A 23,497-nucleotide genomic window follows, 5' to 3' on the forward strand; every position below is an offset into this window, starting at 1 on the left:
TTCAGCTCAGACGGGGAGCCTGCTTCTCTCCCTCCCCCTCCCCCAACCCGTGTGCACTCTTGCTCGTGCCAGCTCTATCGCAAATAAAAATCTTAGAGAAATGGGCATTCCTTATTTAAGCACTTCATGATTTTGTTTGTAAAGAACAGAACAGAACTGAGGATCAAGGCTCTACAAAGCCCTTCGGCTTTCTCCACAGGAAAAAGTGCCTTCTTTCAGTGAATACATTTGGGGGCACTGTCTTCGGCTTAGGTCGTGATCCCAGGCTCCTGGGATTGAGTCCTGCGTCAGAAACACAGGCTTAGCAAAAATATGGCTTTTTGGCAGGCCCAGAATGAACTCCTGCCACACCAAGGAACGGGGGTCTAGGAGAGCTGTGTCCTCCCACTTTCACTTCCAACCACGGACATCGGGAGATTTTGGGTTGGGTCAGCAACAGTGGGGGGGTGGGGGGGGTTAAACGCACACACAGGAACCAATGAAACGGGATGAACCCTGTTGAAACTCAGTTTCAACTGAGCTATGTGAAAACCCACCTTAAAAATTACCCCGACTTGAGGTGCCAGGGTGGTTCAGTGGGTTAAAGCCTCTGCCTTCGGGGGCGCCTGGGTGGCTCAGTGGTTTGGGCCACTGCCTTCGGCTCAGGTCATGATCTCGGGGTCCTGGGATCGAGTCCCGCATTGGGCTCTCTGCTCGACAGGGAGCCTGCTTCCCTCTCACTCTCTCTGCTTGCCTCTCTGCCTACTTGTGATCTCTCTCTGTCAAATAAAATAAAATAAAATTTAAAAAAAAGCCTCTGCCTTCGGCTCAGGTCATGATCCCAGGGTCCTGGGATCAAGCCCTGCATCGGGCTCTCTGCTCAGCGGGGAGCCTGCATCCCTTCCTCTCTCTCTGACTACTTGTGATCTGTCAAATAAATAAAAATCTTAAAAAAAAAATTACCCCGACTAAGCCTCTATTTCCCCCTGCACCTGACACTTCAAAAGCAATCCATCAGGGAATGATGAAAATATGCCACCGCACACACGCAAGGAGCTACACAGCCATCATTTTCAAGATAAAGGAGCTGCCCACTGCTGGGCATCTCATGACCCAGGTGACCTCCTCCTTGGTCTCAACACACTGAATCAGGATCCACCTGCTCCCGAGTTGGGACAAATCTCCCTAAGGATAGTGTCGCCTTTCAGAGCCCAACAGGAGAAACAAGGGGGACTACCATACTGAACACTCTCCGTGTCCCAGGTTGTTTTCATGCTCTCGCCATAATCCTATAAATCAAATATATTCTCCCCATTTCGCAGATGAGGTATCCCAAGGTCCTACAAATTATCGTGCCCCAGGGCACCAGGCTAAGTGTTGACCTGAACTTCCTTCCTGAATGACCAGCCAGTGATCTCACGAACCCATCCTTTGCCGACTAGATGTGTACCCATGTCCCCTAACCCCTGACTTTGTTTCCTGATTTTTTTCCAAGATTTTGACAGACAGAAATCACAAGTAGGCAGAGAGGCAGGCACAGAGAGAGGGGGAGGCAGGCTCCACACGGAGCAGAGAGCCCGATGCGGGGCTCCATCCCAGGACCCTGGGATCATGACCTGAGCCGAAGGCAGAGGCTTTAACCCCCTGAGCCACCCAGGCGCCCGGTTCCTGATGTTCTATGGATGTGGACTGGCATCAACTTCCCAGCCACCTTCTGCATTGTAAGCAGGTCTTGCTGCTGTGAGGGTTGCCTGTGAAACAACTGAAGGGCTTCCTGTAAACACGCAGGCATTTCAATACCTTCCAATGTCACCTGGCTCAACTCGGTGCTCCCAGACACGGAGAGGGGAAGCGCCACCTTCCTTCCAGACTGCCCTCCCCTTCTGCGCAGCTGACAGTCCAGCTGGGCCCGTCAAACACAGCACCATCTCCACCTGGAGCAAGGGGCCTCCTCTAACCTTCCCCAGACCCTCTCTGCAAACGCGACTGGAGCAAAGCAACAGTTCCCTTCCCAGAAGGCTTTTCTAACAGGTTCTAGGGGTGCCCACTGAAGGCAGAGGGTCAGGGGGAAATATGGAGTTTATTTCCCCCCTCCCCGTCTCATTGAGATACAAGTGACATTTTAAAGTGGGTAAGCTGAGATTTCCTTCCATCTCCCATCAGGTTTCAACAACAGAGCTCTGACTACAAGGAACCCATAAAGGAAATCCAAGAGGTAGGCAGGTCTCAAATGACCAAGTCTCCTGACATCTGCACTGCTTACATTCTGGCTCCTTCCACACAAACGACGAGCCAGACTCTACGTGGCCTGCTCACACCACTACCTGGAGAATTAGCTTCAAACTAAGGGCGGAGAAAACACACATACAGACAAAACGCACACCTACGCCAACCACTGTCAACCCACTTGGAACTATCCATCTTTGCCCCATCGATCCCTCCAGTAGGAAGCTCCCCGAGGTCAACTGGCCAGGAGGAACACTATCCCTCAATGATGATCAAGACTGTTTATGAGGGGTGCCTGGGTGGCTCAGTGGGTTACAAGGGGTGCCTGGGTGGCTCAGGTCATCTCAGGGTCCTGGGATCAAGGCCCGCATGGGGCTCTCTGCTCAGCAGGAATCCTGCCCCCCCCCAATACATACTTCCCAGTGTGAGAAGGGTATTATACTTCCACTTCTGTTATCTAAGGGCCGGGTTCATCTTGCTTTCACAGTAAATGGAATGCCCACCTCACTCTGAATTTAGATGAGTTGAGGCCAAAGGATGGACAACCTTGGAGGGAGGGAGAGGCCACCCACCTCCCAAGGAGGGAGCCATGCAGGGCTCACATCAGGTTAAAGATCACAAGAATGGAATCCCCAGCCTCCTCGACGGTCAGGAGAACCCATTCACTGATGCGGTCGCATCCAGTAAGGTTCTCAAACCTGACTCTGGTACTTCCCACTGGGTTTGCAAAGAGAAACACTGCAAGAAAAGATAAGACAACAGGGTACTTTCCCAGTAGGACACTAACCTGATCTTGCCCTTCTTCTCTCTCCCTAGTGGGTATTTTTTCCACCATCCTCTCATGCAATCTTCCCTTGGAATGAAGTGCCAAGTCCTATGGGATTCTCAGCAGTCCATTCTGGAGGAAATGGTCTGTCTCTCTGCCCAGGGACTCATACCAGATTAGGATGGACAGTTACAGGGTAATTCCTGTATGATAAGCCTCCTGTGGTCACAAGCAGAAGTTCTCTAGAATAAATTCACTCTAACAGAACTTTTTGGCTTAAAAAGAAAGAAGCCAAGCAGCAGTTATCTGTGTGCTTGAGAAAACGGGGACAGAATGGATGTAACTAAATGCACGTACATCTTCGATTCTAGGACCTGGAGGGTCCTGAGGGCAAAATGATGCTTAAGTGAGAGTTCTAGGGTTTACAGCAGAAACGAACCAGAAAAACTCATACACGCCTGGTGGCGGGGGGAAAGGAAAAAAAAAAAAAAAAACCATCCAAAATTTATTCTCCAACAAGACAGCATCAGCAGGTAAAACTACAGGGTTTCTCCAAAGATCATACATTCACAAGGGCATTAGTTAACAGTAAGAAAGGCTCTGGCGTGTTCTCTGTAACAATATCCACTTCACAGTGTAAACAGGTTACTAGCATTGTGTTCAACGTACAATTCCAGAAGGAAAGGCACAACGTGGCAAAAAAAATTTTTTTGGATCCTAAGTCAGGTGCAATAACACAGACAAACTTTTGGTAACAGTCTTGATCTACTTCCCCACAAAGCAGGAGATTTCTCCACTCAGACATTAAGGTCTTTCTCCTTCCTTGTTAAACCATGAGAGCACGTTCCATCATTCCATATACAAAAAGGGGAGGGAGTTAAAAAACAAGAACAAAAACAAAAACCAAAGAATCAAGAAAATATCTTAAATGTCTTGCGGCTCTCACATTATCAACTCAAGGTTTAAGACAGGGCATGAGAACACTTCGGCGGTCAGAAAATAGACACTATGGCTACAAAAATAAAAAAATAAATGAGGTAGATAAATTAAAGCTTTCACACCCATGACCTGCCGGTTTCCACTTCGTAGCCTTCATGCAACACTCAACAATCTTCATAGTAACTTGGCATTAAGATGCACCAAGGACATTTTTGTACAAATTAGTATGAGAACCTATGAGGAACATGCCCTTCTGTGACTTTCTTCTAGAATGAAAACCCAAGTTCTTCAATTGAGTAGGCACTGGCGAACCAAATGAAGTCACCTGAGGGTCCCTGCTCAGCTGCCCACCTCTCCTGGTGGCTCAGGAAGGAGGCATCTGGAAAGCAAGGCAGTACATTGGCACTCTTGGGGCTCTAACTGAACTGTATTTACATAAGCAGCAACACACATCGACTCCCTTCGGACTAAACGCAGTCCATTTGAGGGCATCCTATTTAAGGTTCCAAGGTTGAAGGAATTTTGTAATTCTACAACCTTAGTTTAAAAAAAAAAAAAAAAGTACATTCAGGGAAAAAAAAAGGAAGGATGGGTAAAAGAGGCTCGGGGGGTCAAACACAGGTCCCTAAACAGAGAGATGCCAGCTCACGTCCACCTACCCGCATAGTCACCAGGGAAGTATCTAGTAACACCCCCTCCCCCCCAAATTAGGCTAACAGTTGTCTTCTCCATTGTAGTTCAGTAAGTTCCAACTTGAAATAGGGAGAGTCTTTGGAAATAGTTACTCTCGGTTGTACAAAGGTTTTTATGTATACAGTTTGTCGCCAAGTAACAGAGCTACTTTGCAAGACCCGCTTCTTTCCAAAATTAAAGAAATTCTAGTCTGTATCTGTTTTAGTATGTATTTTCTTCTTTTTGGATTTTTTTTTTTCAGTTTTTTTCTTTTTCAATTTTTTTCTTTTTTTTTTTTGCAAAGCCAGCACACTGACATCTGATTGTAGGACTTGCCTGAGGTTGTGATCACAACTGTAAACATTATTTGCACATCAGTAAGAAACAAACAGGAGGAGATGGGCTCTTTGAAAAAAAGGGAGAAAAATGTACAGTTCTAGAGGTCATTCTGCCTGCGTTTCTCCTTCAATCAGCATTCCTCTCCTAGAGCTTAGCTGACTGCGATCTTGTTTTCTTCGAGGAAGTGGGGGAACTGGTGTTTGGGGACGCCGTCAGCAGCACCTGGTTTTTCCACTTCGGCACTGATGGCTGACTGGGAGCCATCCATCTTGGAGATCGTGGTGTTGTTCACAATGGAGCTGGCCCCCAGGGAAACCGGGAGGGTGGGAATCCCTCCGCTCTGGATCACAGAGATTTCATTGGTCTTCATGGCCAGACCTCCATTGAGCATGGTGGTGTACTGGTTCCACACGACGGGGTCCACGTTCACCGAAGGTGCCAGGATTTCTTTGGGAAACATCTCAGGGACTCTCTTCCCATCAGTTCCTAACAGAGCCATGGTGTTCTCGATGGCCAGCTTCCTCCCACGGCGCGCCGAGCTGTTGTTGGCCCCGTGGGTCATGTAATGGACCTGTGGGAAGAGGAACAGAAAGGTTTCTGCCAAAACAGAGATTTGATAGCGTGCATATTGGCCAAGCTCCTCCGTCTGTGGTGGGCTGGAACATTTTCAAAATGCAGGTTATCTGGTCTCTGGTGTTAGGGGGGTGTTGGAAGGGGGCGTGAAAATCACAAGATCAGGCAACAATGGGTCCACATTCCTGCCTGGAGGCAAGTAAAGACAACCAAGGCAGGGGGGACATTTGCTCCCATTCTGTCCCCATAAACAACTACAGTGTACCAAGCCTTCTCAAGTGCTACAGTTAAAATCTGTCAAGAACCAACCTGCACGGGTTAACACTGCACAGAACTTGACACACAGACACACACTGAGTACAAATAAAATGGGAAAATCCGTAAGACCAGGCCATTGCATCCATATCAATATCCTGGTTATGTTATTTATTCACATTAGCTTTTTTGCAAAATCCTGCCATCGGAACTACTGGACAAAGTGTATGAGGACGAATTCTCACTGCACGTGAGGTCTCCAAGCAGCCCGAATAAAAACCCGAGTTGAAAACTAACTTTTGAACAAAACAGAGGCTGCCCTCGTGGAACTGATCTACAAACACATGCTTCGTCAATGATCATCATCAATGACCGTCATCAGAGAGAAGCCAGCCCCGCTGGGGCAGTGACAGGAAGGCCACCGTGGGAATGAAGGCTGGTCATTCTGGGGTGGCAGGTGTTCTGATGACAGAAATCCTACCACCTCCTTCCAACTCGGCCCCTTTCTAAAATTACAGTTCTAGTCTGGCTTTTGAGTTTCTAAATCCCTTTCCAAAAATGCGGTGGGCACTATTTTCTCAGGTCCCCTCATTTCTTTCTTTTCTTTTTTTAAAAAATTTATTTGACAGAGAGAGACACAGCAAGAGAGGGAACACAGCAGGGGGAGAACCAGGCTTCCTGCCAAGCAGGGAGCCCCATGAGGGGCTTGATCCCAGAATCCTGGGATCATGACCAGAGCTGAAGGCAGATGCTTAACCACTGAGCCATTCAGGTGTCTCAGGTCACCTCATTTCAATGCACCAACACCCTCAGAAGTTAGTAGCTATCTTGCCAGTGGGTTCAGAAGTAACCTGTTCTTTAGCGCTCTACACTGTTAAGACGTTCCAAGCATAACTGGAAACATGTTACTGATACAATTAATTCATTTAATCTCCAGGACAACTCTGAAATTGTCACTGCCATTATCCCCATGCCTGGGAAACAGGTACAAGGAGCCATATCTGCCCAAAGCTGTTTGTGCAGCGAAAAGAAGCTCCAGACCTTCCCTGGGTAGATCCCAGGGCCTGGGAATTAACTGAAGCTTTGAATGTCTGGAAGCCGGTCTCAGTGCTCCTTCCTTGACATTTTCACCAACGACAAAATTAAAACACGGCCTGTTTTTGTAGTATGTGTATTTTTTTTTTTATTTAAATGATATATAGTCTTAACAGCTCTTTAAGGCTATATATTAAGACTTTTAGTTCTGGGACACCCAGGTGGCTCAGTCAGTTAACATCTGCCTTCAGCTCAGGTCATGGTCCCGGGTCCTGGGATCCAGTCCCTCATCAGGCTCCCTGCTTAGCCACAAGTCTGGCTCTCCCTCCCCTCTACCTGCTGCTCTCCCTGCCTGTGCACGCTCGCTCACTCTCTCTCCCTCTCTCTGACAAATAAATAAAATCTTAAAAAAAAAAAAAAAAAAGACTAAGTTTTAATCCCTGAGGCACAATGAATTCAACTCAACTGTCTAGCCATGGGAGAGAAATAAAGAAGAAAGCCAAGAACATCTCACCCAAACCACCAGGTGTGGCCAGGGGAAAAAACCCAGGTCCCTAGTTTCCATCCTTTCTTCTTACATATGCCACTTTTAGTCTGTACGTGGGTGAGTCTCCTCGCCATCTCCCCAACAAATTCTGGGTGGAATCTAAGGATAGTTATAGGCCATTCTCTGAAAGGACCCAGCCACTGGGTTTTAACACAACTGATAACCTGGAGACTTGCTACCAGATACACGGTTGCTTACTTCAACCCAGCAGACCAGGAAAACAGAAACCAACACACAGGGTCATCATCAAGTCTGTACGCATACACGATAAATGACTTATCAACACCACATTACCTTACGCATCATGTATCATCTGTCTCCAGGCTGGATCTCGCCTAGCTACTTAATGATTGTAGAGAGAGGTCACGGTCTGCCCAGTTATCAGAGGGAAAAACCACCCTACGTGTAACTACCATCCTGAGAGACAGAAACATCCAAAAGACTTCACGTCCCATTCCTCGAAAAGCATCCTCTGCTAAATGCATTACTACTTCATGTGCCGCTAAGACTGGGGGGGAAATGACCAATTTCAGACAGACAGCACAAAGTATCCCACTTTGAGCAGCATCATGATATGAGAAAACGTACTTTCCGATGCCTATTTCGAGAGCCAGCTAGAGATCCGACTACATGGTATCCCACTTTTTTTTTTTTTTTTTAAAGATTTTATTCGGGGCGCCTGGGTGGCTCAGTGGGTTAAAGCCTCTGCTTTCAGCTCAGGTCATGATCCCAGAGTCCTGGGATTGAGCCCTGCATCCAGCTCTCTGCTCAGAGGGGAGCCTGCTTCCTTCCCTTTCTCTATCTCTCTGCCTCCTTGTGATCTCTGTCTCTCTGTCAAATAAATAAATAAAACCTCTCAAAAAAAAAATTTATTCATTTATCTGACAGAGCACAAGGAGGCAGAGAGAAAGGGGGAAGCAGGCTCCCCGCTGAGCAGAGAGCCTAATGCGGGACTCGATCCCAGGACCCCGGGATCATGACCTGAGCCGAAGGCTGAGGCTTTAGCCCACTGAGCCACCCAGGTGCCCCATCCCACTGTTCTTAATGAAGAATCCGTCACAGATGGATGAACACCAATGAAGACTTGCTGCTCAACATCCCGCCCCCGAGAAACGCACCTTCAGGTTGCCTTTGGTGGTGAACGCTCGCCCACATGTGTTACACACGAAAGGCTTCTCCCCGGTGTGAGTCCGCTCGTGGATCTGCAGGGCGCTCGCCGAGGAGAAGTTCTTCCCACAGCGTGTGCAGCCATGCTGCTTGGCCTGTCGGCGTGGCTGGGCCGCTAACAAAGGCGTCATGCCTGGGGACATGGTCGCGGGTCCACCAAAGGCGCCAGGGACTTCGACTTTGACATAGGTTGGCTGGGCTCGGATAAACGTCGATGGCAGACTGCTACGACCTAGTATCCAGAGAAAAGAAACCCCAGACCTTTATCATCCCATATTCATGCCTTCTCAAACCACGAAAGAGCTCTGATCCCGTGGAGAGCCCGGAAACCGCTTCTGGAACTGTGTACCTCGGACGCAGCCTTCCTCTCTGGTACATCGACCTGCCCAGGCAGTAACAGCTCAAGTACTTGGGGGAGGTCACCAAGTCGGCGTTTAGGGTCCGGGCAACACACAAACACCTACAATTCAAGTTCCTGCGTAAGAAGTTCTCTTTAAGGGGAGCCTGGCTGGCTCAGAGGGGGAAGGACTGAGACTCTTGTTGATCTCCGGGTTGTGGGTTCCAGACCTATGTTGGGTGTGGAGTTTACTTTAAAATAAATAGCTAAAAACTATTTTTTAAGAAAAAGTTATCTTTTATGCCCGGAGGGCAACCTCCTCAGGTCCCCTCCCACCTTGGGAGCTTTGTGCTACCGTTTTTGCTAGAGCTCAATAAACTTTGCTTTGCTGCCCCCCCAACCCCCGCTCCCTGCCAAGCAAAAAAAAAAAAAAAGGGGGGGGGGCATGCCCAGAAACCAGGTTTATTTCATTCTATCAGCAGCTGTTCCTCCATTTCACCGTTAACAACATCGATGGGTACCCCACCTGTTTTGTACGTGCATTTTAAAAATGGGTCAGTTTCTCCTCCTCACAGCCCCCCCATGTTATGAATCTTTGAACCTTGCAATAGGGAGCGGGACCTCAGAATCAAGGAACTATGGCTTATCTCAGTGGCCAAAAAGCAGCGCTTACTTTCTCAAACACATTCTTCTACTGGATCATTTCCGTACGATTACCCAATGTCCCCCTGGGGCTCAACCACAAAAGTTAAAAACTGGCAAGTGCGCTGTCCATCCCCAAACTGCATTAACCACCGTAAACAGAAGGATGTCTGTGCTCGGACTCCCCGCTACCCAGAAGCACAGAGAGGCTAACCGCCCTACAGAAGAACTGCTCTGCACACGCCACACTGTCCATTTGCCAAGTTCAACCCGGGTTCCTTTTGGATGACCTTGTGCCCAAAATGGACCTAAGTTAAATCCAAAGCTCTATCACCTTCCGTCTCAGTGCGGCTGTGCTCGGAGCCGTCTGCCTTGCCACCAGCATCAGGAGATCTGGACTTGAGGCTTTCTGCCTGGCTATTGGCTGGGGACAGCGCCTGGAAGGACGCCGTCTCCAGGACATCTGGACTTCGGCTCTGGTACTCCTGGTCTCCCATCACTGAGGACGACGAGTCGTTGGTCAGGCCATCACTCTCCACCGAGCCGTTCTCTCTGCTGTTCTGCCGCTGCAGGACCAGAGAAGCAGGACCGACCTTCCCAGGGCCATCGAGGGAAGCCGTCACGGCGAACCCGAGCGTGGGTGACGCCGCGTGGACGTTGGGAAGAGGGACGGGGGCCTTCAAGGAGCTCCCGGGGGCATCCTGGGGGCCGACCTCGTCCACATCGATGCTTTCGAGAACGTCATCCCGACCGAGGGCGCCCGCGCCGCCGTTCTCGCTGACCATCATGGGCTCGGGCCCCGTGAAGTCACAGGGGCTCTCGGGCAGGGGCGTGTTGGGAATCTGGCCGCCCATGTGCATCCGGATGTGCTGCTGCAGCAGGACCGCGTTGGTGAACTTCTTCTGGCAGATGGGGCATGAGTGCTGCGTCTTCACGGACGCGCTGGTTCGGTGGACCCCGAGGTGCGTCTTCAGGTTGCCCTTGGTGGAGAAGGCCCGACCGCAGATCTTACACTGGAACGGCCTCTCCCCGGTGTGCGTGCGGTAATGCATCTTGAGGGAGCTCTGGCAGCTCAAGACCCGGTGGCAAATGAGACACTCGTTGGGGTCGGTGGTGGCCTTGTCGATGTTCTCCACCAGCTGCTGCAATTTCAGGGTCTCGGACCCCGGCTCGGGTGTCCCGCTCCCTTGGAAGCCACCAACCCTTGGGGAACTGTGGTGTGGCCCCACCCCAGGTAGGAGGGATCCATCCTCACCGTCTGGAGAAGGCCCGGGCTGCAGGTCGTGGGGCAGGGGGCCGCCCATGAGGTCCTTGGGGTTAGTCCCTGATGAGAGATTCTGAGGTAGCCCTATGTTGGGGGTCCCCGTCACAAGGACAGGTTTGCTGTCTAAAGAGAGACTCGCCTCCTCTACGGGGACAGGTACAGAGAGTGCATAGGGAACGCCACTGCCCGCTGCCATTTTGTCGTGGAACTCAGCAAAGAGCTGGGGGTTCGCCTTCACCTGGGGATGTCGATGAAAGTGCACCTTGAGGTTGCCCTTGGTGGTGAACCGGTGGCCACAGACCGAGCACACGAAGGGTCTCTCTCCGGTATGGGAGCGGAGGTGGATCTGCAAGGAGCTGTCAGTCCCCAAAACCTTGCTACAGTACTTACACTTGTGACTGCGGAGGACGGCCTCGTCTTTGGGTCTGGCCTCCACCGGGGACACGTTCGGGGGCTTCCCCTTCCCTTTCTTGGACGGGTCTACGGCCACCGTGGAGAAAGGGCTCTGGAACAGCACAGAGCCTGGGGCCTGAGGTAGCAAAGCACCGGGGAGGCGCGACATGACGCTCGGCAGCACCCGCGTCCCGTCGGGCTTCAGGGCGAAGGGCGCCAGCCCCGGGGACGCGGAGCTGGTGCCGGCAGAAGGGACGTTTGCGTGAGGTAGCTTGGCCGGCTTCAAGGCGTCCAGAGACAGGCCCTGGCTTCCCGCTTTCTGGCTGAGCAGCGCCACGGCCGCCGACACCTGCTGGGACACGTGGCCGCCCAAGGTCTTGAGGGCGTCGGCCCCCGCGGCGCCGGAGTGGAGGGCGTGCGAGGCCCACGTGTGGACCTGCGCGCGGATCTGCTCCGTGAGCTGAATCTGCTGCAGCTGCTGCTGCTGGAGGCACAGGATCTGCTCCAGGACCCACGGGATGCTGCTGGCGCCGGGCAGGGCGGCGGGTGGCGCGTCGGCGCTCCGCTGGTTCACCGCCACCTTGGTGCCCCGCAGCGCCTGCAGAGTGACGTTCGTGTTGGCCACTTTGCCTTTGGGGACATAGCTTATGTCCTGGGACGCGGCCGGCAGGGCGGTCTCGGTCTTCAGGTACACGACGGGCTCCGCGCCCAGCTTCTCCTTCGCCTCCCCCGAGCCGCCGCCGCCGCCGTCCTCCCTGGGCCCCTCCTTGCCGCCGGGACTCAGCCCAGCCCCGGAGAAGTCTTCGGAAGGCACCGGCCCCTCGCCGTCGTTCATGATGAGGACGGGGGGGTTTTTAGTGCAATTTTTCTTGTGTTCGAAGAACTCGGAGAAGCTGAAGAACTCCGCGCAGCATTTCTCACAGATGTGAGTCTCCTCCCGACGGGTCCTCTTCGCGGTCAGGCCGTCCCTGCTGGCTTCACTGCCACTCCCCGGGGCGTTCATGGGAGCACCTGGGGACAAGAGAGCACAAGCTAAGAACGGTGCCCAAGAAGGGGCGCGGGGACTCTTTGCAGCAAAGAACCACAACTCACCATACTGACGCCTTCCTGTGTCCAAACAGGCAGAAGACTGTAAAAGGGAACTAGGCCTCCAGAGGTCGGAACCAACTAACCACTTGTGTAGTGGGTTAATTGTGCCCACCCCCCTCCGCTCCCCCAACCCCCTGCCACCAAGTATGTCCAAGTCCTTATACCCAGCACCTGTGCCTGTGAACTTAACTGGGAACAGGATCTTTACAAATCTACTGGGAGGGTCCCTAACCCACTGCTTGATGTTCTGGAAGAGACAGGGAAATGAGACATGGAACAAATAAGGCCCTAGGAAGGAATTATCATGGCTCTAAGCCAGGACTGCCAGAAGCCAACAGGAGATAGAAAGGAGGCTTTCTTGAAACCCTTTCCTCCTGTCTCCAGAAGGAAACCATCCCCGCCAACACCTCAATTTCAGATGTCCAGCCTCCAGAACCGTTCGACTAAATTACGCTTGTTTTAAACCATCCAATTTGCAGCAATAGTTTATGGAAACCCTAGAAAATTCATACAACTTTTTAATTAAAATAATCCCCTTGGAGCTCTGCACCCGTCTCTGAGCGAGCTTGCAAAAGGCCGGTGGGTCTCACGCAGTGAGTATAAATGACACTGGGAACCTGCTCAGATATGGTTGTCCATCCCCACGCTGGGGCTGCTGGAAGGGAACTGCATGAAATCACTCATTCAGTGTTAACGAGTGCCCCTTCCCGGTTCTAAGGTGCCAACACTGAAAATACAGAGAACAGTACGCTGGGTCCGTTTACATAGGAAGGCCAAGCGGATATTCCTAGGAATATTTTCTTTTTTTAAAAGGATTTTTATTTATGACACAGAGATAGAGAGAGAGAGAGGGAACCCAAGCACAAGGGAGCCAGACAGGGAGAGGCAGACTCCCCGCTAAGCAGGGAGCCCGATGCGGGGCTCCATCCCAGGACGCTGTGATTATGACCTGAGCCGAAGGCAGAGGCTTCATGACTGAGCCACCCAGGCGCCCCATCCTAGGAACATTTTCATGAAACACTGACAAAAGAAATGATTTCATGTTCAAAGAAGGCTGTGACTATAGGGACTCTGAAGATCTTACAGATCATGAAAAACTGGAGAAATGTCTCACTGGTCTGGACACTATATTAACAAGCCATTATGTAAAAAGAGAAGCCTGAGAATGGAAAGGGGATGGGAATGATGGGTTTCACTGCAACTTCTTCTACTTACAACTTCTAGTCCTGTAATGTATCTGAAATGAAATATACAAAATCAAACACCTTCCTGTTCTGGGCAGTTACATTTGTAAAAAGGATGGTCTCTGGATTTCTTTCATAATTGGGTCCTATTCCCTTCAGGGTTAATGGTAGCCTGCATATTAAAATGCTCATCTTGAGACATGGCTTTTAATCTGGACACCTGGGTCCTGAAAACAAGAAGTTAGGTGAAAAGCCCCCTCCCCCAAGCTACTTAATTGTTCTCATTTCCTGGCTATCCAATTGTAGGTACACTCCCCCACGGAGAAACCAGAAGTATACCTCATAGTCAGGATCTAAACCAACAGATAATCGCGCATGTATACAAAGATTCATATAAGAACAGTTTTGTTTAAAGAAATGTTTATAGCAGCAAAAGTAAATTCGGATTTAGTCATACAGCAGAAATGGCGTAACTCCTGGATGCTCTCACATGGAGACAGAAGTTAGGTGAAAGGAAACAGGCTGCACAAAAATACGTAAAATGTGACCACTTTTGTTTAAAATAAAACATGACTGAAATGTACAAATGGATGGGAGAGAGGCCAAGAAGGATACATCTCACATCTAAATAAATTAGTACTTTTTAAAGCAAACTAATATATTTTGCCTCTTAACTCCTTCTTGGGTGATTACAGTCCCTAAAACTATGGGGGTTTGACGGGGGAGTCCCCCACAGTATGGGGGTGGAGGTGATCTTGAAAGAAGTTTATTTCATTTTTTTTTTTTAGATTTTATTTATTTGCCAGAGAGAGAGTTGTAAGCACAAGCAGGGCGAGCAGCAGGCAAGAGGGAGAAGCAGGCTCCCTGCTGAGCAAGGAGTTGGATGCAGGTTCATCCCAGGACTCTGGGATCATGACCTAAGCTGAAGTCAGACGCTTAACCAACAGCCACGCAGATGTCCCAGGAAGTGAATTTCTCTTGAGAAGATCTACAGATTTCAGAGTTTTCAAAAAGTAATTCTTTAAAATTTACATAATGTAGCCCAATCTTTATGAATCTCAGCCCTGGCACTATGAAGTTTTGTAAGGTGTGTGTGGGTTGGGGGTGGGCCGGGGATGAAGAGCCAACAGCCACTAACAGGTCTGGCCCTCCCCAGTAGGGAAAGCAGGTTAGAGCTGACCCAGCACTTGCCTGTGAACAAGATGGGTATGGAAGCCTTACCCTTCAGGATCTGCCCCAAACAAGCCTAATCATGACAACCTCATGCGACAGGTATGCCTGGGTTCAGTGAAGTTTTTAACAAATGTGTGAAATACCTACTAAGGTGCCCGATGCCATCCTGGGTGGAATCTGGCAAAAAAGGTGCAGATATTGTGGAGTTCAGTGAACATTATTCTCTACACCTTCTATCTCTAGTGGCTCCCATGGTTAGCTGGGAAACCGGGGAGTAAGACTTTTTTAAACCATCACTGAATGCCCAACTCATTCACCAACACATCCCACCTCCTCCTGGGCACACCGCAGGGCAGCTAGGGATCCGACTGGTGGTGAAAAGATGACCACGGTGTTCTGTCTGCAGTTCGGACCAGGGACCTCTAGGTGCCCCCTACTATACTCACCCAATCTATTAAATTACCTGCCCCACTGACAAACGAGAGAAACAAACTGAAGGATCATGCCTTGCCCAAGGCAACTCAATTAAAAATTAGTCATAGCGGGGCGCCTGGGTGGCTCAGTGGATTAAGCCGCTGCCTTCCGCTCAGGTCATGATCTCAGGGTTCTGGGATCGAGTCCCACATCGGGCTCTCTGCTCTGCGGGGAGCCTGCTTCCTCCTCTCTCTCTGCCTGCCTCTCTGCCTACTTGTGATCTCTCTCTCTGTCAAATAAATAAATAAAATCTTTAAAAAAAAAAAAATTAGTCATAGCTAACTCCTGAGCACTTACTATGTGCCAGGCGTAATTCTAAACAACTCACAGGTTCTAACAACTCTGAGGTAGGGGCTGTTGTATTTCAGAGGGGGAACTGAGGCACAGAGGACATCAGTTTGCCCAAAGTAATACACGTGATAAACGGCAGGGCTAATATTAAAACCCAGGCATGCAGCACCCAGATCGTCCCTCCTTCCTACACTTCCTACCTTAATGTTTCTTCTGTTGAGACTGCAACTATCTTTCCTCTCAAAGACACCCCAGGCAGGACAGAAAAGCCTGAGGGGTCAGGTTGGCAAGGAAGGGGAAAGGGACGAGGACACATGCTACTACAATCTTTCTGGAACTCCTGGAAGTCACTTGAAAAGCTAGTACACAGGGGCACCTGGGTGGCTCAGTCGTTAAGCATTCGCCTTCAGCTCATGTCATGATCCTAGCCTCCCCCCATCCAGCCACCTGCTCAGCAGGAAACCTGCTTCTCCCTCTCCCACTCCTCCCCCTGCTTGTGTCTCTGCTATGTCTCCGTCAAATAAATAAATAAATAAAATCTATAAAAAAAGGTGCTAGTACAAAACACATCCCTGCTACCCTCCAGGTGTTCAACAGGTTAAGTTCCCGATCCCAGCCATATTTCAAGAATCAAGTTAAAAATATTTGTCAATTCCCAGAATACAATCAGTACCTATCCCCCTACTTTCCCAGGACTGGGAGTGAGGTGTTAGAGACAGTGTTATGTGGCACTCTTTCTGGAAAAGCAATTCTGGCAATTATGTGTCAAGAACTTTAAAAAGGACAACTTTTAACAAGTTTCCCTTGGCAGGGAAATACACACTGCGGGGAGGTGCACAGAAAGAGAAAGATACAGTTCCTTCCGCAGCACTCAGCACTCAGCAACATCAAGTTGGTTCCTGCAGTTCTCCTCTGACCCTTGTTAGGAATTCGCTTTATGAAATAAGGATACATTTCTCTTATTAACCAACAGCGAAAACAAAAACAGGTACACTCTGTGGCCAAGCAGGATGGCTCCGGTTAAATAAGTCAGGGCACAGAGAAAAAGAGATTTGTCTGTAGCCTACAAAAGGCGCCTGGGTGGCTCAGTGGTTAAGCCCCTGCCTTGGGCTCAGGTCATGATCTCAGGGTCCTGGGATCGAGTCCTGAATCGGGCTCTCTGCTCAGCAGGGAGCCTGCTTCCCTTCCTCTCTGCCTGCCTCTCTGCCTACTTGTGATCTCTGTCAAATAAATAAAAATCTTTAAAAAATAAAAAATAAAGCAGATCTCTTATATGTGGTGTTCTAGAGGGCAACCACCCGGGATCTATTTCAAGAGGAGGAAGAGAACAGGGTGTAGATCTGCGGTCCCACTGCCTTTTTGGATAAAGATACAAGAACAGCACGTGGAAAATCCTCAGTCTAAAGTAAGAGAAACGGGCTGCACGCTAGCTCTTGGGAGTGTGGGCCTGGGGACTGAGGGAGGAGAGAACATTTTACAAGGGTCCACCTTTGTACTACGGTTTCTTTTTCATTAGCAGGCTTCAACCCTTAAACTCAACCATTGTAACTTCTGGAAATCTCCAGTAAAGCCGAGTGCAAGAATACCACCCGGGTCTCTAAGGGGAACCACTCCACCCTCCAGCAAACACATGCTCCCTTAACCCATTCATCTCTGCAGCCACATCATTAGACAAGCGTCCTCAGGCCCAATTTGCAGATGTGCAAACTGAGGCTCAGACAGAATTAGGTGCCTGGGTGGCTCAGTGGGTTAAAGCCTCTGCCTTCGGCTCGGGTCGTGATCCCAGGGTCCTGGGATCCAGACCCGCGACGGGCTCTCTGCTCAGCAGGGAGCCTGCTTCCCTTCCTCTCTCTCTCTCCGCCTGCCTCTCTGCCTGCTTGTGATCTCTGTCTGTCAAATAAATAAATAAAATCTTTAAAAAAAAAAGAAAAAAGAAACTGCTCACTAGGAAAAGACAACCAGGGATTGTATTCTTAAGTACCATAGAGAAGGGCGCTAAACTTAGGGGCCTCATTTATCATTGCTTCTTCTGGAGCAGTTTCTCACTTTTTTTTTCATTTCATCCTTTTAGAGCTTTCTTAACTACTACCTCTCCTCCCTCACCATGAAACTTTAATACCATGTGGACTATGGTCCTTCAGGAAGGCCAAAAACCACTGTCAATCAAGTTTTCTGTCCCCATCCCCTCAAGAAAATGTTCACACACACCCCCAAAAATTTTTAAAAAGAAAAGGGGGCACCTCGGTGGCTCGGTTAAGCCTCTGCTTTCGGCGGCTCAGGTCATGATCTCAGGGTCCTGGGCTCTGAGCCCCACGTCATCAGGCTCTCTGCCCAGCAGGGAGCCTGCTTCCCTCTCTCTCTCTGCCTACTTGTGATCTCTCTGTCAAATAAATAATTTCTTAAAAAAAAAAAAAAAAAACAAAGAAAACAGCTCACCCCCTTGGGGATAATATTGCTTCATTGAGAAAGCAGTTTCTAAACCAGCATTTTTAAACTGGGGTCCATGAAATCAGGTAAGAAACAAAAATGAGATCTTTATTTTCACTAATCTGAACTAAAATTTAGTATGTGACTTCCAATGACAAATGTAGGAGACACACCACAGTGGTACTTGCAGAACCTGCGACTTCGTCGCCAACAGAAAGCCAATCTTTTCCTATGATGTTAATGCTGCTGCCTTACTGGAAATTCTGGGTTACCTGACCAGCTGTGCTAATCTTATTTAATGCGTTCATAAAGAAGCACATTATTCTATCACAGATGTTTTTTGGTTTCGCTAACTGTATTTCAGTGCCATCTATTTCCTTGGTGTTTCTGTGTATTTTACTCTTTGCACTGAAATACGTTCTGTGGAGAAGGAAGCTATGGCACAAAAATGGTTAAGCTCCCCCCCCCCCCCCCCCCCCCCCCCCCCCGCACTAGAAGTATCTAACAGTTTCCAAGAGTGATTTACAACCTGAATACCAGCTTGCCGTCACTGTATACACAGGCTGGCCTCTTCTGTAGGCTGGATGCAATGCCAGCAACATCCCACTTGAGTCTTAAAACAGCGCAGCTCTGAACGCATGTGCAGTAAAACGGGACCTTCTCCATTCAGACCACCACGAGCAAACACCGAAGCCCTATTTGCCCGGGAGTAAGAGGAATGGGTTATGGACAATTGCCTGCTACGCTTAAGTTACCCCTTCCCAAAAGGGAAAAAGGCAAAGTTCAGAGAGATTACCCGGCAACTAGTTCTTCCATCTTTCCACCCCACCCCCACTCCGAATTTTAGGAATGTTATCTCTCAGCATCTAGTTATCCAATAAGTTAGAAGAATGCAGTAAACCCAGCAGGGGTCTTAGATTCAATCACTGCCAAATGGATAGAAAATACTCTTACTATTGTATAGAAGAAAAGCTCATCTACCAGAAGCCAATCAAACTCTGCAGACTCCAAAATGCTTAAAAAATAAAACTGGTATAATCTTGAGAAAAGCATTCTGACTCAAGCTTATTTCCGTCTCCTCCATTTCTGTTTAAAAAGAACCACGATGAGTAGATTTACCTAAAGTATACAGTATCTTCTACCCTCCCCCACCCACAGGGTAATTGCTTACCGAAAAAACACAAGGCAAAGAGATGTCCTTTGAACCGGCTGAAAGAAAAGTGCCCATTTACCAGTTTAATTTTACATCTCAATTCCGAAGCCGAGAAACACTTACTAACAAGGCTTTAACTCGATTCACAGATAGCAGATGAAAGCTATAATTAAGTTCTACTTAATTAAGAGCTAAAAACTTGTTTCAGAACAGTGTTGGATCAAAATTCAGAGACTGTGCTGAGAAGGAGAAACAGTAGAAGAATCAAAGGAGGCTGTAGCAGCTGTTAATGTGTCTGGGTTCTGCTATTTACCATGAAGAGACAAGTCGTATTTTCCAGAAGAACCGGAGTTCTTCTCTTAAGCAAACCTGTAAACTCCATGCAGGCAGGGGCTTGTGTTGTCCCCTTCTACAGAGCACCCTCTCCCCCCAACAAAAGACTGAGTGTCAAGAAGTTCGTTGGGGGGAAAGGGCGAGGGGAAAGGAAGGATGGGGTAACTAGCAATGCAGTGCTTGTCTGCATCTACCCTTTCAAAATGGTGCAGATGCTTTCTTTAAAAAATCAAAAGTACAACAGGTAAAAAGGTTGATAAAGAGGGAACTTGAACTCTTCCCCATGATTTTTCCAGGGCAGTAAGGCCCAGAGCATGACGTGCAAACACTGCTTTTTATTTCCAAGTCTCCTCCCCAAACACCCCTTAATCTAAAGTCCAAAAGGGCACATCTCAAACATTAAAAGGGAGGAGAGATCGTCAAACTCCACCGACTAAACACTCATCAGGGCTCCTTCATCAAAGGAGCTGATGGAAAATCCCATCTCATAACCAACCAGAGTCAGATCATGACAAGCAGCTCCGTGGACGTGGATTCGGAGCAAAAGGCTGAAACAAACCATGAGCAAGCTGTTTCAATCCCGGGCTCCTGTTTACTCTAAAATAAGAATTAAAGATCATGTACTAGAGGTCCCCAGCCTCATCACTGGCTCTGCAGGCTACAGTTAAAAACCACAGAATCCTCTCAATGGGCACTTCTGCACAATCTCGACGCAAGAAATAAAACTGAAAACAGTTATGTTGACCAAAATTGATGACAAATCACACTCCCAGCACACAGTGGGTCTGCTGCAGTTGACGTGCTCTGAACAGGGCTCTTCACCCCCACTGTAGAAAAGAAACATTCAAAAGCTCAGAGAAATCGAACAGGTCTCCAGGTTACACAGCTGAAGGTCATACAACCAGATTGGAACAGTCATCTCTAAAACCTTACCAGAACACTAACTTTATTCAAAAAGAGGAAGCCCTAACTCCTTCTCCTGCCTCCCAAGATGGCTCCGCAACTGCCCCCCCCCCCCCCCCCCCCCCCCCGCCATGAGGAAGCCAGGGGAGGCTGAATTGACCACGTAGGGACTTGTGCAATTTATTTTTAACGGAACAAAAGGGGCTCCGGGCAAGCGGGAGCCCCTTTCTCTATCGGAAACTCAGATGGGAACACAGAAGGTCGGCCTGCAACATTCACGCTACTATCAGGGAGACTTCCCTCTCTCCCTCAATTAAAATAGGAACTTCGAAGGGCCCTCTTCTCAAAATCATTACAGCCAGCGGAGGTCATTTCGGTTTAGAAACTGGGGCTACGCAGCTGTTTGAAACTTGGGGATCTTAATCGTTGATGGTTGTAATCCAGTTTAGCACAAAGGGCATTCGAAACTCTTTTGAGAAAATGCTAATTTTCCCGTATGTAGCTTGAGTTCACTGCCCACCTGCAGGTGTTTTGATCTCCAAACTCCATTTTCCTCAAGAACTACGTTCTTTTTTTTTTTTTTAAGATTTTATTTATCTGACACAGAGATCACAGGTGGGGGGGGGCAGGCTCCCCGCTGAGCAGAGAGCCTGATGTGGGGCTCGATCCCAGGACCCTGGGATCATGACCTGAGCAGAAGGCAGACTTTAACCCACTGAGCCACCCAGGCGCCCCAAGAACTGCATGCTTTACAAGAGGATCTCAAATTGGTTTTACAAAACTAGGACTGGCCCAATCTTAGTTTTTAAAAAATTATACATATGCACATATGTATCGGTTTATACAGCTCTACGTATATAGATCCGTGTTATCTCTCCCTACAGCTACACAGGTATAATATATAAATAAGTACACACTAACAGGCTGCTCAAATGCAAAATGCAGCCGTTAAAATGTACTGCTTGGGGAAATTACCTTCTGTCTCATGGTGGCAACGTAAGATTCTGCAAATACATTCGAGGACTAAGGAATTCTTTGCAAGAATTCCAAAGACTTGGCAAAGAACAGCAGGTACAGCTAGGGCTCAAACTGGTTTGAGTCCCCAGGGGCGCCGGTCCTTTGGCCCAGCCCGGCGCTCTCCATTCCCCCCCCCCTCCGCCCCCGTCCCACCCTTCAGGTGTGAGCCGGTACCTGTGAGGGGACCCGCCTCTCAGCAAAGCGTGCGGCTCCAGGCTGGGCCTCCAGGGGGCGCCCGCGCGCAACTCGGCGGTCCGCTCCAGCCCCAGCGATCAATAGCGAACCAACCCCCCGCCCAAATCGTGGAGGGAGCGCACGGTCAGGCCCGAGCTCCTAAGCCCAGCCCGGGGTTAACTGAGTGTACACTCCAACCAGCGTAATTTAAGAAGCCGCCGTGTAACAAGTTCCCCGCAAAGGTGCCGAACAATACCAAAGCACCACTTGCGTGCGCCCACCAAAAACCCAGAGGGTACAGAATGGGGAGGTCAGAGCTGAACCAGGGGAGGGGTCAGAGCCCGGAGCTCGCCCCTCCTCTCGGGAGGAAGCGGGCGGGCGGAGGGTTAACCCTTTTGTTCCAGGTGGGCCAGGCGACCGACGAAGCCTCTCCACGCTCTCCCCCCCACCCCCCCAACCCGAGGCACAAAGAGAGTCCATCCTCCTGGGACCTCGGGTGCCGGCAGCCCTGACCATCAGACGCCCCGAAAACGCACAGCCGCCCCTCGTCAAGACGATCTCTTTAATTTGCCCTGGAAACAAATGTTACTTGCGGGGGGAGGGGGGGCTCGCAGGGATTTACATTAACCTATTATAAATTTGGGAAACATACTGCATTCCCTTCCCCCCAAAAGGGGGACGTAGCAAAAAAGGAGCGCAGCCTTCCTACCAGAGTTACGCCTTGGAGTGTCTGGGACCGCAGTGCACACCCCCATCAGCGGCTGAGAAATTAGAAAGCAGGCGGGGAGAACAGGGGAAACGATCCACAAGGCCCAAGAGGAGGTTAACAACGCCCCCTCCCCCCACGCGTAGCTAAAAACTTATCAGGCGACAATTTGGCGGGCCAGGACGGAGGGGAGATAGGGGGAAATCGACTCGCTCCTACAACCTCCTCGGTTAAGTGACCCGGAGGAGGGGAGTTTGCCCGGCCGCTCCCGGCGGGGTTGGGGTCCCGAACGCCTCCCGACCCCGAAGACGCTCGCCGCGGAAGCGTGGGGCGGGTCAGCCCCGGGAGCTCGCCCTGGCCGCAACTGCCCAGCCCTGGCCCGACCTCTTCCCCCCGGCCCCCGGGGCGCGCTTCTGGAAAGCCGGGCGCCGCAGGAAAGCCCCACAAAATTGCAGGCTGGTGCACCCCAGAGGAGCTGCCTCGCGCCCGCGACCCCGGCCCCTGGGGGCCTGCACCCCTCCCGCTGGCCGCGGTTATTTTTAGGAAGTCGGAAATCAAAGATGGCTGGAGGTCAGGCCCCGAAAGGTTAGGGCGAAGATCGGCAGGCGGCAAAGACCGGGGAGAAAAAGCCAATGCCCTAAGGAAATTTTTTAAAAAGGGAAATACTGTGCCCTTCTCCCCCACCTCTTCGGGCCCTCCAATCCCCTCAGCGGGTGGCCCGTACCCCAGCTCCCGGAGATGGGGAGAGGTCGCGCCCCCTCCCCCCGCTTGGCCCGGGAGGGGCGCGTGCAACAGATCGCCCTCCCCCCGGGGGGTCTTCCAGGGCTGCGCCCCTTCTCCAGCCTCCTAGAAGGACTCCCAAGGGGTGAAGGAAAAGGTGGGGACCCCCGGGGTCTTTCTTTTAAAAGCGGCGCCAGGGAGGGAGGAGGGGAACCGAAGTTACAAGTGGGGGGGAGGTAACTAGCGAGGGCAGTGGAACCAATTAAGAGAGGGGGCAAGGGACGAGTAGGTAACCTTTCAGGAATGAGGGACACGGCGGGGGGGGGGGTCAATCTTACAACAAGAGGAGCGAGACCTGGGGGTGAAACTTACACGAGAGGGAAGCGGTAAAGTGTAAAATTAACAAGAGCGGAGGGGGGGGGGACGAGCGTGCCTTCCCTAGAACTGAGACCCCAAATCTTGGTTCCAGAATCTGCGCTGGAAACCGCTAGCTCCCCGAAGCTCGCGCCTTCGAGGGTCCAGCGAACGTCCGGAAAACTGCCCGCCCCCGGCGCGCGCCCCCAGCCTCACTCACCCGGCTCCCCCGCCGCCGGCGCCGCTGGGGCCGCATCTGCAAACTCCGCGGCCGGCTGCTGCGGCTGCTGCTCGCCCTGGTCCTCCTCCGAGTTGATGTGCTGGGGTTTCGCCTGCTTGCGCCTCGACATGGTGCGAGCATCGGG

The 23,497-nt window shown here is 50.4% G+C and overlaps 1 protein-coding gene across 1 annotated transcript; it reads right to left on the bottom strand.

The window, feature by feature from the left end:
* Positions 1-4,964: 4,964 nt before the first annotated feature.
* On the bottom strand, positions 4,965-23,497 carry SALL4 (spalt like transcription factor 4). The gene is made up of 4 exons (XM_045981175.1): positions 23,353-23,497; positions 9,812-12,145; positions 8,450-8,730; positions 4,965-5,492 (listed from the first exon to the last, which is right to left on the bottom strand). The coding sequence occupies exons 1-4, from the start codon at positions 23,480-23,482 to the stop codon at positions 5,073-5,075; spliced, it is 3,165 nt and encodes a 1,054-aa protein (XP_045837131.1). The 5' UTR covers positions 23,483-23,497; the 3' UTR covers positions 4,965-5,072.

Source organism: Meles meles, chromosome 16, assembly GCF_922984935.1.
Source record: "Meles meles chromosome 16, mMelMel3.1 paternal haplotype, whole genome shotgun sequence".
Lineage (NCBI taxonomy): Eukaryota > Metazoa > Chordata > Mammalia > Carnivora > Mustelidae > Meles > Meles meles.

Coding starts and splice junctions, on each gene's coding strand:
- SALL4 (XM_045981175.1), bottom strand. CDS start 23,482: ATGTCGAGGCGCAAGCAGGCGAAACCCCAGCACATCAACTCGGAGGAG. Junction 12,146..23,352: donor GCCGGCGGCGGGGGAGCCGG/GTGAGTGAGGCT, acceptor TCTTGTCCCCAG/GTGCTCCCATGAACGCCCCG. Junction 5,493..8,449: donor CCACCAAAGGCAACCTGAAG/GTGCGTTTCTCG, acceptor CTCTTCCCACAG/GTCCATTACATGACCCACGG.